At 37.9% G+C, this 15143-nt stretch overlaps 1 protein-coding gene across 33 annotated transcripts in view; it reads left to right on the top strand.

The window, feature by feature from the left end:
- nrxn1a (neurexin 1a) overlaps positions 1-15143 on the top strand; it is a 1876207-nt gene that overhangs the window by 1440802 nt on the left and 420262 nt on the right. For all 33 annotated transcript variants that reach the window (XM_087991361.1, XM_087991355.1, XM_087991356.1 and 30 more), the window contains one exon: positions 3195-3376. In XM_087991361.1, the coding sequence (XP_087847487.1) occupies positions 3195-3376 (182 nt within the window). The remainder of the gene's footprint in view (positions 1-3194; positions 3377-15143) is intronic.

The following is a 15143-nucleotide window of genomic DNA, read 5'->3' as shown; positions in this document are numbered from 1 at the left end:
CAGTACCATTTAGAATGTTTGAAGTAAACAGTATGGATGCATTTAAGGGAAAGATGGCTAAATCTATGAGAGAGAAAGAAATAGATAGTTAATGGTGGTAAATGCAGGGGAGCAAACATGGGAAGAGACACAAGGAGAGTTTTCTTGGCTGTGTAAGCAGGTTGGGCTGAATAGCCTCTTTTTACGTCATATATCCGATATATGTAATCCTATAAATGTGTGTTGAAAGAGACATGGTGTCAGGTATGAGATTTTCTTTAACTCCCATCTGACATCAATTCACTCATCATTGATGTTTAAAATACTCCCCGTCACCATCCCCCTCCCAGTTGTAGCAGTTAAGTATTTACAGGAAACATTCCTTCAAGTATATGCAACATAAAGCTCCTTTTATTCTAACAGTAAGCTGCCAACTCAACTCTGAACCTTTCGTTTTCCACCACAATCATGTTTTTGCTTCTCTGAGTTAGATTATCAATTAGTGCCAATTGGTGTTGAATTAGGAGTACTTGCATATTGTAGATGTGTGCCTTGTAAGATCTGGACTAAGAAGACACTTCATTTAGAACAGTTCAAGCCAGAAAAATAATACGCTATCAACCACTCAGTCTTGGCTAGATTTGAAAGATCCTGGAGGTGAAAGGCATGTATCCAACTCACTGCACCTGCCAAATATTCAGTGACCTATTCATTCTAAGCATTTTATGTCCTATTTTTGCCTTGGTGTTTGATAAAAGGTATTGTCAAACTCTGCTTCCATTTAATAACTGGAGCTTAGCTTTTGATGGCTCTTCACCAGTATCATGAAAGAGATATAAACAGCTCATTCACATTGATTCTCTTTAGTGCGTTGAGCCACAAGGTTAGAGTCACAGCAATGTGCTAGGAAAGTCTGTGTTTGTTACAAAACAAGATATAACACAACTTTAGATTGCAAAAAATAATGAATACTTCTCTAAGATATCTAAAGAACAATGTATAAAAATGATATTTTAAAAAAAACCCATTAAATATAGACAAAAATAACTAAGTTAATAAAGGACCAATGAAATTGTTTTCTAATTGTTTTCTTTTATATTTTAATCATTGGGTTTGATGGACTGCTTGCGTGCACCATTGTATTGAATTAAAGAGTGGTAAGATATGGATTCTTTTCTGTTATTGGCCACATCCAAATGAAAAACACTGGGGAGATGCTGAACCATGCAAAGCAGTTCCCTTGAGGGATAAAGAAAAATAGGAGGGTGAATGATCACATCCCTGTCTCACGCACATTCAAGCAGCTGGCTGAAAGTACCAGATTGTCTGTCTGCTTGCTTTCTCAGTTCAGGAGAGACTGTAGAATATGGAACAACAAATTGGATGAAAATATTTGGAAAATACTGGGGAAGGAACATAATTTTCAAATCACTGTTGCAGTTTACTTTACAGTTTCATGACACAAAAATAAACCTGCAATTAAATAGTTCACCAGTATGACATAGATTTCAGTCTTGTGGAATTTTAAAACAGTGATCATCATTTACCCTTACATTAACATGGCCATTAAACATCGTCTCAGCATCCCACTTTCGTACCAAACTCCCTTCCATGCCCATGGGTCCAGTGATGAGGCTGCATGATGTGCATGTGGCACCATTTGGTGACAATGATCTTGTGGAAGGAGATCTCATGTAAACAGTACAAAATGAATTTTAATGAATTCTTTACAGTCACATCAGATCCTTGAAACTGTCTTCCATAATCCAGAGAAAAGAAGTTGAAAGAGCATATTGTTGCCATAACTACAAAACTAGGTTTAACACATGAGAAGTGGCCAGAAACAAGAACAATCAATCAAAATCAAATTTACATTTCACCCAGTGGATGCAGTGCATGGGTGGATTAAAATTGCCTGAGTTTGTTTTCTGCCCATAGGCTGCACCATCTTCACCCAGTGACATTTCATCTTTTCTGATGTTGAAGCCAGTTAGAAACTCCTGCTGAAGGGGCTTCAATTTAAATTGAATAGTTTCAGCCTGATGATATAGTCAGGATTGCAACTGCATGTTAAATTTCAGAATTTTGCAGGCCCACGGAAAAGTCACCATGACAGCTAAACCATGGAGTGAGCTGCTTGGTAGCCAGGAGAAACCCTGGTGTTTCTGGATCGACCCCTTTATGCGGCTCACTTGAGGTTCAGGAGGAGTAAGATGCTCCCTTGGCTACCTCTACCTCCTCGTCTCTGTCTGTTACTGTCTTGACTGGCATCAACAAGACAACTACATTCCAACCTTGATCACTTACTTTCTGTCAGGGATCATTCCATTGGATCCTAACTCCTGATCCAATTCTCATTCCTGTCCACCAGTCTCAATGACACAGTTAAATAATCTCCTTCCTGACTAGACTGACTGCCTCCTTCTGTCCTCTTTCACCCGTACTCCGGGGTTTCGCAGTTAGCTTCAAAGAGGAAGTGGGTTTCAGAAGAATAAATTAGCTACAAGAATGACCTCTCACTGCCTAAAGTTTGGGCTGAGATCTCAACAAATGCAGGAGGGAGTCAACATTTATTTGCTGATGTACTATGCTGATCATAAATCAGTAGGGGATGATAAGCCAATTTGAATCACTGTGTGACACCACAGGAGTATCTTCATTTCTACCTGATTTATAAATCTGATACATGATGAGATATTTGTATCTATTGTGTTTATGTTGCTTAGTGTTCCTAGGCTCACAGCGCACAAAACCACTCTGCCAGTGGCATTCATAGTGCATTAGGCATCCCTGCCTGAGGTGACTTACGAACACCATGCAGGAATTGGATTTCTTTTTAATAGATGATTGGCAGTGAGTAATGAGTAATATATCCAAGTGGTTCATGACTTCACTAAGTCTATTAGCGTCACCTGGAATCCATGATAGTTATTTATAACGTATGTACTAAGTCGAGTTTACATAATACTGGTGTAAGGTTTATAAAAGGGCTATCTTCAGTGTGTCAATGGTAACACTTTTAAAAAGTGTTGCTATCTAGAGCAGTTTATATATTTTATGTATTTCAGATCATAAAAATGTGTTATAATGCAAATAATATACATATTTACCATATAAATTATTTTCAGGTATGCATTTGGACAGATAATTGTAATTCATTGAAGACTGTATATTTAAAAGGCAATCTTTTGAAACCACATATTTTCTTTTCTCAGCTGGCACAACATACATCTTTAGCCGAGGTGGTGGACTAATCACTTATACATGGCCTCCCAATGACAGACCAAGCACCCGAGCAGACAGACTGGCAGTGGGATTTGACACGCATGTAAAAGATGCCATTTTGGTGCGTGTAGATAGTTCTGCTGGGCTTGGAGACTACCTACAGCTTCACATTGTAAGTAATCAAATACAGATGATAAATGGTTTGCTCACACAAAACATCCAGACAAAATGAATTTTCTTCTTAACAAGCAACATGTTATCTAGTCAAGGTTAACAAGTTTTACTGTGTGCAGAATGTCGGCTTGGATTTATATTGTAGTGCTGGGTACTCAAAACAGTGCAAGAGTACCTCCTGGAGAGGCTCTCATGCATCATGAAAGTCTTCTGCAGCTGTTTTTGTATTAGTTTTGTGCAATTCTGGAATTGTTTACATCTGAAGCATAGCAATCTGAAAGGAATCCTGCCAGTTCATTAAAACTTAACGTCAGTCAAACGTCAGTCTTCTCAGCAACCATCTTAGTGAATCTAGCAGTTTTATTTAAGGGTTGTCACCTGCTTTGTGATATCTATATATCTGAAGCAAGCAACATTGACATTCTACAAAGAGGCTGAAGCTATGACACAAAAGGGCTTTGTAAAAACAGCCTAAAGAATCACAATATCATTGAATGATATAACAAAATTAAGACGGATTATTCTCTCATTTTCACATTAGTTTGGATACACCTGAGGTTTGGTTACACAACGCTGCAGTGGAACAATTCATTTGTTGACTAGCTTTTTTAAAATCAACCTATTTGATTCTCTGACAAAAAACAGCAGACTACAAAGGAATTAATTATTTTCTCCAAAATTCTTAAGATTGAAAGCTTAATGAATATTTAACAGCTAGTTCTGATAGTGGGTTGAACAAATCGTCATGAATATTTGCAGCTTATCAATAACCTTTCTCTTTCTCAATTGAGGTTTGAAACTCTGGAGATTGCAAATTTTGCAGTTGCCAGGAAAATGCCTTTGGCAACACTCAGTAAATCACTCAGTTTGTCAATAACAAACCAGTTTTAATGGACATGCTGGATGTCTGCCCTTGGAAAATGATTATGAAAATTTAAATCACATGAATTAAACAAGGGAAATTAAGCAGGTACGAGCTGAAAATGTGTTGCTGGAAAAGCACAGCACGTCAGGCAGCATCCAAGGAGCAGGAGTATCGACGTTTCGGGCATACGCCATGCCCAAAACGTTGATTCTTCTGCTCCTTGGATGCTACCTGACCTGCTGTGTTTTTCAAGCAACACATTTCAGCTCTGATCTCCAGCATCTGCAGTCCTCACTTTCTCCTAAAAGAGATTAACCAGGTAAAATGAAATAGCCAATAAAATGTAAAATGATGCAAGGGTAATTAATTTCAGATATTTCCCAAGCTCTACATCCTTACTTCCTCACCCTAATTGGAAATTCTTTGGGTATAATTCAATGCTGTCCTATGAGATGATTTGGGGAATGGAGGGACATTAAATCAGGCAGGATGGTGAGGTATGGGTGCTCGCTGCCTCCACATTGACTAAACATTGGTAATGAAAGTCCATGAACCTGCTTCCCACTTTTAGCCAATTGAGGATGTTACATGAGCAACTAATGCCCACTTAATTGCCACGTTCTGCAGCCACTGGTGGTAAGTGGAAGGATAATGATCAACATGTGTGAACACAGCACGCAAAATGGTGAAAATTGCTTGGTGGAGTATGGGAGTGTCCATTATTTTAAAGCACTGTGCCAAGTTGAGAGACCTGGTATTGAGAATAATGGAGCTGGGATTATTGGGAATGAGATCTGCCCTCTGCCTGTGCTGCCAATCCCTTTCCCCCCAAGGGCATGGGGAAGTTGATGGCCCAGTGGTATTATCACTGGACTGTTAATCCAGAGACCCACATCATGTTCAGGGTATTCAGGTTTGAATCCCACCACAGCAGATGGTGGAATTTGAATTCAATTAAAAATAAATCTGAAATTAAGAGACTAGTGATGACCATGAATCCATTGTTGACTGTCAAAAAAATTAATCTGGTACACTAATGTCATTTAGGGAAGGAAAGTGCCATCCTTACTGGTCTGGCCTACACATGACTCCAGACCCACAGCAGTGTGGTTGACTCTTAACCATTAGGAATGGGTAATAAATGTGAGCCTAGCTGGAGACTCTATAATCCTGTGAATGAATAAATAAAAACTTATCTGCAGCCTGGGATCCCATGATTGCCTTGAACCTAAAATTGATGTTGTCCTCACAGTATCTACTGCCTCCCTCATAGCACTGCCATATAATGGAGCTGTCAGTCTATGATTAGCTGGCAGCTCTTGTCATCCAGAAAAGCCTTTTACCTAAAAAAAGCTTTACATTGAGGAAGGTTCATCCGTATGCATTTAAATGCCTGAACGGCCCTTCATTGAGCCGACCTGCCTGAGAAGTGGCAGCAGAATGTTTTTTGGCTCTACAACAAATAGACAAGATTCCAGTTGCCTCCATTTAATTACCATCCTTTGTTTTGATTTGAATAACATTGTTTTAAAATTGTCTGTTTGTAATGGATATTGAATTTGTCACAATAATACACTTTTCATCCATAAAAAAAGCATAAGAAATAAGCTGCACTATGCAATTCCCATAAATACATTTGCAAAAATTTGACTTATAAAGTACATTTAGTGACACAGGATTTCTGGAATTCAGTTCCACTATTTTTTAAAACATTAACGCAAGAACTTCCTCAAATATCTTATAGCCACTTCAGTCGAAGCAAATAGCATGGACACAATTGGTCATTCCTCAGACTTTAAGGTATCCACACTCACATACTCTCTATCACAAGAAATTTGATCATGAAAGGTATACTTCCATGGTAACAATCAGGAAATGACACACAGCAAAACAGAGTTACCAATGTGTTTATTATTGCATTTTGGAAATACTGAAGATGAACAACATTTAAAAGGAACTACAATGACAATCAATACTGTAATTAAAACTAAATGAACAGGACTTGTTCAGAAAAAAAAATCACTGGATCACACACTATAAGATAATTGCATCATGATTTTCACATAGAATATCAACCTCATGTGAAGGAATGTAGATCTCAATAAAGGGCTATATTTGACAGTGAATTGTACATTAATAAGTAATTATATTAGTGAATGGTGGACAGGAACCTGGTTAACTGGCAATGTGCATTATTTGTTATTTTTGTTACAGTGATGTGTAGAACTGGAAACTGAAATAAAATACAGTCGATAGACTCTATTTTATAAGATGATTTACTGCGAAGTTGTTTAATGTTTTTTCCATTGTGATTTTGATTAATGCAGTTTTATTATTTTTGTCAACTGATAATGCACTGTCTGATGCAAGAAACGTGTTTTTTATCCAGGGATGCATAGCTCCTCTGAACAGATGTTTAATGCTCATTTCCTTTCAGAATTGATCATTTTGGAGTGTTTGCAACTTTGTTAAGAAAAATATCGCACTGGCACTAAGTTATGCATTAAGCTAAAAAAAAACTGAATCAGCTCGAAAAGCTGGACTGAAATGTTCTTCTTCATAGCTATTATCATTCTTTGTAAAGTAATTTTAGAATTGGCTCTAAGTATTTTCTAGTGGGTGCAGGTACAAATCATGATATTGGCTGTGATTTGGCATTAATTCAGAAAGGTTACCTAAAACTTGCAGCAGATGGTAATCTTTAATATTGAGTGAAAGGACATTCTTTGTCACAATGGTAGATGTTGTTCTGAATTTGGTAATGCTCTGCCTGGATTTGGAGAACTTGATAAACAGTGGCTGTTAAATGCTATCCATCCCTGGCACTGGTGTTTGATAAAATCTCAAAATCAAATGAAAATTTGAGTTAAGCTAGGAAATGGACACCTTAGGACACTAAAGGGGAAAGGTTTTGTTTCACTTTGGTCTTTTCAATGTTGTGTAAGTCTCTCGCAAATTACTGACCACCTTAAAATGGTATTGGTTTCACTCATTATGAGAGAAAACTATTTTGTATGCTTCAAACAACTCGTAATTTGCAGTTGTGATTTATAAAATTCCTACATAGTTGTGTTTTATTTATATTGCAATACCAAGGAAAATCAACTTTTGGTAGTGGATGTAAAGTTCTACATATGTTTAAACAGTTTAAGTACACAATGTTTTTCTCAGTCCTCTGATCATAGATCAATTCTGTGTTTTGTTGTAATTTTTATTTCCTGGTACTGGTCTATTCTATCAGTGCTCTGGTCAAATTGCTGGAGGTTATTGGTGGTGACCCTGCCTGGAGTTATTTACACTCTTGTCCTCACAAGACTTGTATCCTGCTTAATGGTCTAACAGTACAACAATCACTTAAGTTGTTGCTATGCTACTTAATTGCATATATTTGTGTCTCTGTCTGCAACCTGCCTCATTCATGCAGCACTAACTCCCTTGTAGCATTATCATGGGAGAGTAATGTTGTTTGGTTTTGCTTCAGTTTCTCTCCATGGAACAATTCATGTGAGCATTCCAAGTGCTGTTTTCCTGTTCTTTAATTGCTCGTGTCTCTGCAAAACACCTGGGCTTAGAGTTTCCGCTAGTTTTTTCAGCACAATCTGGATAAAATCAGCTAAACCAATGCCAAAGATAGTAGAAACTCTTAGTGCAAGTTACATCAAGTGCAAATTAAGGTTCCGCAATCTTAAGCGCTGTTTGGAGAAACCTTTGGTTCAAAGCCAGCCTGATTCACATAATTGGATGTGGTCCCAGACTGAAATACAGAGGACAGTGAGTTTATGTCCCTTGTGCCTGTTTGAGCAGAGCATAAGTTGCATGTGCCTTGAGATTAGTTAGCTTGTGTTGAAAGCCTTTACATATTAAAACACTGTTGAATTTGCAAAGAAATTGACTGTTGCACACCAATGAAACTCGCAAATGCTTCAGTTTTCTTTTCCTTTTTTAGTAGCTGAAAATCATGGTACTGTCAGGCAAAGGACTAGATATTCTTAATAAGTGTTTTTTTGTGATAATCCACTTTCAGTATTATTAATAACTGCTTTGAAATATGTCAATATTTTTTTTTTGAGTAAAGAGAAAGATTGTGTGGCATTGTAGTGACTAGTTGTGATGGTTTATGGAATTTTATATTTGAGGCTACACAAATCCATTTGAGTGGAAACTTAAACTAACCTGACCGGCCCAATTTCAGGGACAATTTGGACTCAATCTCCTGATTGCAACCATAGTGACAATTCTGTCCTGCTATGCGTCCAAGCTAAAGTATGTTCATTTCAAACATAATCTCTTCTAAAAATTCTCCCCTAGAAGTTTAAATAAAATGTCCATTTAATATGGTTTTCTGCTATCCAGTTTGTTTTGAAGAATTTGAAGTGAGTAATGATTTTTAAAAGATCCATTTCAAAGGTCTTTGTTTTCCAAATTTGTTTCATTCTTTCCCAGAGGAAAAATAATAAAGGACATTTTAGGCATAGCTGCTAAAATCAAAACTTGACTCCTACTTTAACTAAAAGTGTTTAATTGGTTCACTCTCTTTTTAATTCCTTTGAGGAAATGCCTTTTCAGCGATACAAATATGTCAAACTATCCAGAAAGTTCTTGCAATTAAGTACCTGTCACGATTGATTGTGCTAGAATCATTCATTATTGTAGGATTGATGAATGTGGAGATAAAAACAATTCAGTTCAGTCTTTTAACTAAGTGAAAGGTTCCTTAAAATAACTGCTTTGTTATTTCATGTCATTCATTATTAAGATAAAACTGAAACTAAAGTTAAGATATAAGCAAAAGAACAGTGACTATGTAACTACGACACAACGTGTTTACTTAATGTTGTTGGATCTGAGAATGTCATCAATGCCGGTCTGGTATTCCATGAATTTAAAATTTAGTTTCAATGGTTTAGATTTTATCAAGGCACCAGGGGTCTTTCCTGCTGACTAAAGAGCTGACGAGAGACCCCAGTTGACCCTCAGGGGAATTTTATGTGCCACTCAGGCAGTTAATTGGCCATCTGCAGGTCTTTGCTGTGATCAAGACCCTTGAGTCAGGAAAGCCCATTTACCTGGAGCAACTGGTGAATCAGGAGTCAGCAACATTTCTAACTGTTCAACTTTAAACATCAGTGCAACTGAGAAAGCTGTGGCTTCAGCTAGAACAGCACCTATAAGAGGCCCAGAACTGAGGAGTGACCCAGGCCACAGGTAGGTAATGTTGGGAAGGGTATCATCAGGTGGGGAATCACAGGGGTTACAGGCAGCAATGGTGGGGGTTAGCTTTCAGTGGCTAGGCCTTCCTGATGTCATGACATCTGCCATTGAACAAGGAGCTCCACATTCACAAGAGATGATAGGCAGGCTATTCATGTATCATTATTATGATGACGCACCCACCTACTACTAGGTTATATCAGTGGCAGTGGGATGGTGCTTTTCAGTGATCAGTAATTAGCCAGTTAAAGGCTTCGACTTGAAGTGGACTGGGATCTCTGGCCATGAACTTTCACACCCCCAACAATTCTGCTGGGATGGTGATGGAGTTTAGACATGTCACCATCCAGCTTAATTGAATGTCTCTCCTCTTCCAAACACATTAGAAGAAAAGCCATAAAGTTCTACTCGACAATGCAGTATTGATTTCAAATTTGATTATCCAATAAAACATTGCCAATATATCAATTCTAGTTTGATATAGTTTTCAGTGTTAAAGAAATGGATTAATATAGTTTGAATGAGATGAGGAACCAAAATATCAAGAAGTGATCAAAGATTATTTACAATGATTCAATTACAAAGAAATCCAATATTTTAAACAATATCTCTATGTTTATTACTTACAATTTGTGCATTCATAATATCTGCATTATCCTTCCAGTAATTGATACAGTGCTAACCGTGAAGATCAGAAATGCTGATCTTTAAAATAGGCAATGTATGTATTTTTTTTTCTTGTATTGCTGAGATCAGTGGATATAAAGTAAAATTGGGATGGCATGGTGGCTCAATGGTTAGCACAGTTGCCTCACAGCACCAGGGGCCTGGGTTTGATTCCAGCCTTGGGTGACCGTCTGTGTGGAATTTGCACATTCTCCTTGTGTTTGTTTGGGTTTTCTCCAGGTACTCTGGTTTCCTTTCACAATCCAAAGATGTACTGGTCAGATGAATTGGGCATGCTAAACTGCATAGTGTTAGGTGCATTAGTCAGGTTAAACATAGGATAGGGGAATGGGTCTGGGTGGGTTACTCTTTAGAGGGTCAGTGTGGGCTTTTTGGGCCGAAGGGCCTGTTTCCATACTGTAGGGAATTTAATCTAATCTAATCTCATCTACACTTAAAGTAATCGAAATGAATGATAAAATTCAACTCTCTACCACTGATGTTTTAGTTTTATCTTTAACATAATAAACAAAGAAAATCAGAGCAAAATTGTACTGGTCACTCCAAAGCAGTACCAGTATTTATATCAAATTTTCCTTTCACTGAGCATTAATATATGCTCTTCTGATAGTAGAATATACAACAATTGTTCTTATTAATGTCCATTAGAGGTTTCTAGCAGTTGTGAATTTGGCAATGGATCTTTTAAATGCATGTTGTAAAGTTACTTGTTGTTGAGTATTGCCCTCTGCAAACCTTTCAATTGTACTTGTGGACTTTCATCTTAATTATACCCACTACACCATTTTCTGGTACTTGCTTAGTAAATTGAAGTAGTGCCATTTATCATCTTCTTGATCTTGCAGTCCATGCAATTTGACTTTTTATGAAGCCTGCTCTGAGTCAGCAAGAAAAATGTTGAGCTATGGAAATGATTCTGTAATACTGCTGGGTGAATTAATCCAGAATGAATCTTTACTCATCAAGTTCAGTAGTTGCTGCTCCAATTTAAAAATAAATGTTGACCAGTATCAGTAGGTCTTTAATGAGTATCTAGTTATGGTTGAAAATTAATGCTGAAACATTAGATAATTCTACACCTATTATAGCAGTGTATTTGGTGTTTTTTTATAAATGACATCAACTGTACTTCTTAGCTTGCAATATCATTTTTTCCCCCACATTACACATTATTTTAGATTTGGGAAGATGACTCAATCCAGTTTCTATGCCAGTGTTGTTTATGAACCAATTATTACTTGATTTGAAAGAATAATATTTTCTAATTCCTCCAATTTCCTTTCCTTCCAGTTTAGGAGTGTTCTTTCATTATATTATGCCATAGATCAGTTCCTAACTTAAATGCTGTGCAGGAGATCCTTAAACAATGTAGTCGAGAAGTAGCTGAGATGGAGACTTGCATTTAACACAGTTTTCCTTTTTGCAACAGAACTGCTGTAGCTATATACACATGGTATGATTTGTTCGCTACCCTTTTTAAAAAAAAAGCCTCAATTCTTTTTTGGTTGTTGGCTGAGTCTTGAATTATTTCTACCTTGTCACTTAGATACATTTTCAACATTTTTAAGTGTGAATAAAAAGCAGTATAGAAAAGTAGAGAAAGTTATTGACACATTCATTCCCTTAAAAAAGAGTTGTAAAAATGACAATTGACACAGATATATTTATGTTTATAAAATAAAACTTTATGTTGATCCAAATATGTGAGTCATTTTATTGAAAGAATGGAAAGGGTAAACCCCTTGTGGATAAAGGACTTTATCATGTGGAAATTACTTCAAATTAAACAGACAAAAAATATCAGTTACAAGGGGTACAGTCTTCAAGAGTGAATCTTTCAGAGTCGTTTTGAATGGTTTTATATATTACTAGCACAGAATTGCTGGTATTTCCAGTTAGTTCATCCCGGTGGTTCACTGCTGCCTTACAGTGCCAGGGACACAGGTTCAATTCAAGTCTTGGGCTACTGTCTCTGCGGAGTTTGCACATTCTCTGCGTGGTTTCCTCTGTGTGCTCCGGTTTCCTCCCACAATCCAAAGATGTGCAGTTTAGGTGAATTGGCCATGCTAAATTGCCCATAGTGTTCAGGGCTGTGTAGGTTCGGTGCATTAGTCAGGGGTAGATGTCGGGAATGGGTCTGGATGGGTTATTCTTCGGAGGGTCGGTGAGGACTTGTTGGGAGAAAGGGCCTGTTTCCACACTGTAGGGATTCTAGGATACTCTTAATTACCCTTCAGCAGAAAAATATTTTGCTCTGTGGGTTGCTGAAAGTATAGTCTGGTAATAGTAAGGCAAAGGCAATAGGGCAGAAAATGTGTTGCTGGAAAAGCGCAGCAGGTCAGCGCAGCAGGAAGATGGGCTTCCTGAAGAAGGGTTCATGCCCGAAACGTCGATTCTCCTGCTCCTTGAATGCTGCCTGACCTACTGCGCTATTCCAGCACACATTTTCAGCTCTGATCTCCAGTATGTGCAGTCCTCACTTTCTCCTAAAAGGCAACAGGGCAGTCTGGACCTTGAGGTAACAACAAGACCCACTGTACATTTCTGTCACCAAAAAGACAAAAGAATTGAAAAATAAACAAAAGAGTGACTAGGAAGGAAGGTGAATTAGAATGAATAATTCAATGTCAAATTAAGAACAGAAAGATAAAAAAGAAGAGGCAAGAAGGTTTGGATTATGAGAGAGAAAGTTGAATTTTTAGAAACTCCAAATGCAATTAACTACTTGAAGAAAGCAAACTTTGTTCTTCAAATGTGTATTTTCTATAGTTTAGAGAGACATAGGCAGAATGCAGGCAGGTAATACTAATTTAGTTTGGGAAGCTTGGTCGGCATGGAAGAGTTGGACCGCAGGGTCTCCTACCATGTTGTATGACTCTATAACTAAATTGATTGGCATTTATTGACAATTATTACAGCTTTTAAAGAATACAGACATGATTTTTGTGTAGATTTACCTTTTGTGTTTAATAAACAATTAAAGTGGAAATTTAGAAAGTTTATCAACCTCCTGAAGGTATAATGCCATTTTTGCAAAGGCAACAGTAAAGCACAAATTGATCCCTGAGTGTGCCTGTCAACTTGCGCGTTAATGGTGATAAGCAATTCACAAGATGTTGGCTTTTCAGTATGTTCCAATTCATTTGTTTTTTCGCTCACAAGTTGATCTTTCCTTTTTGTCACAATTTGATAATTCTGGTCCATTTGTCTATCCTTTTAATAAATTAAACTTGAGAAGTTTCTTGCGAACTTGGAGATGCATCATTTAACAAGAGACCCAATTGAATTTGAGTGCGAATACTAGCTGACTTTCCATCCAGCAGAGAATAATGAAGTAGAAGTTCTCACTCTTCTGCTTGTCCTAATTACATCGTGGTCTGACATTGCCATTCTTTGATAGCACAGACAAATAATATACAGATCCCTATAACTAAATGTGAATTGTCAACAAATTAGTAACCTCATTCAAATCACTGAAGAGGTCCCCTGTTTATTTTGGAATCAAAGAAGAAGTATTACTTTCTGCTTATTTACTTTGGGTTACTGAAACAAATTATTTGATGTGAATAACTAGAAAAATATAAAGGTTCTACCACAAACTGGAGCAGGAGAATTGGAGTAATTGAAAGCCCAGCTTACTTCTTCAGAACAGGACACAGATAATAAAAATTGAATACTTTGGATAAACCAAAATACTGCAGATGCTGGAAATCTGAAACAAGTACAGAAAACTCAGCAGGTCTGGCAGCATCTTTGGAGAGAGAAACAGAGTTAACATTTTGAGTCTGATCAGACCCTTCTTAAGAAGTGAAAGTGATGAGAAGCTTTTTAATATATACTTTTGACAGAGGTAGAGAAGGGGCAAAGGAGGCTTTGTAGGAGACTGTATAGTGCCTAAGTAGAAAACGAGGTCGTCTTCCTCAAGTTAGTATTATACTTGCAGAACATTACAGCAGGTACAGGACAGAAATGTTAGCATGAGAGCAAGGTGACTTATTGAAATGGCAAGCATCTGGAAGGTGAGGTTTATTCTCAAGAACAGAGTGGAGGTGTCCAACACAATAGTCACCCACTCTGCTTTTGGTGATGGACACTGCACTGTGAGCAGTGAATACAGTAAACAAGATTGAAAGAAGTACAATTAAAATTCTGCTTCACCTGGGAGATGTGTTTGGAGCTTTTAATAAAGAGGAGGTGAATAGGCATGCAAAGGTGCCATGGGAGAGTGAGAATGTGTAGACGAATGGGCTAGGATGTCACGGAGGTTTCTGTGTCCTGATTTTGCATTCCACTAGCCACCATATTCAAAGGATCTATTCTCTCCATGTCCACCACTTCCAGCAGGATGTGACTGCTAAAAACATCTTTATCCCCCCATCACTGTCAGCATTCTGTAGGGACTGTTCCCTCCGTGACACCCTGCTCCACTTCACAGATGCTGCCAGACCTGCTGAGTTGCACCGGTATTTTCGGTGAATACTTGTAGATACCTACCTTACCAGATTTAAAGGGGGAATTATCTGATTTACTACATAGCAACTCTATGAGCTTGGCAATATAGCAACTTGCAATTATTATGGGAGGCAGGGTGGCTCAGTGGTTAGCACTGCTGCCTCACAGCACCAGGGTGACTGTGTGAGTGGAGTTTGCACATTTTACTTGTGACTGCGAGGGTTACCTCCAGGTTCTCCGGTTTCCTCCCACAGTCCAAAGATGTGCAAGTCAGGTGAATTGGCCATGCTAAATTGCCCATAGTGCTAGGTGCATTAGTCAGAGGGAAATGGGTCTGGGTGGGTTACTCTTCGGAGGTTCCATGTGGACTGGTTGGGCTGAATGGCCTGTTTCCACACTTTAGGGAATCTAACCTAATCTAATTTAATCTGTCAGTCTGTTGGATTTCTTTCGAATGACAGATCCTAACTGAAATCTCTTACACAAAATTCTAGGGAGGTGTAGTCAAGATAGTTACATGTAACTTTCTCATGTATACCTTCTCCAAAGT

This window comes from Chiloscyllium plagiosum, unplaced genomic scaffold, assembly GCF_037043375.1.
Source record: "Chiloscyllium plagiosum isolate Xiang-an unplaced genomic scaffold, Cpla_swu_hap1 HiC_scaffold_10, whole genome shotgun sequence".
NCBI classification, from domain to species: domain Eukaryota; kingdom Metazoa; phylum Chordata; class Chondrichthyes; order Orectolobiformes; family Hemiscylliidae; genus Chiloscyllium; species Chiloscyllium plagiosum.
Note: the sequence above shows the minus strand (reverse complement) of the source record. Positions and strands in the feature narration are given on the sequence as shown.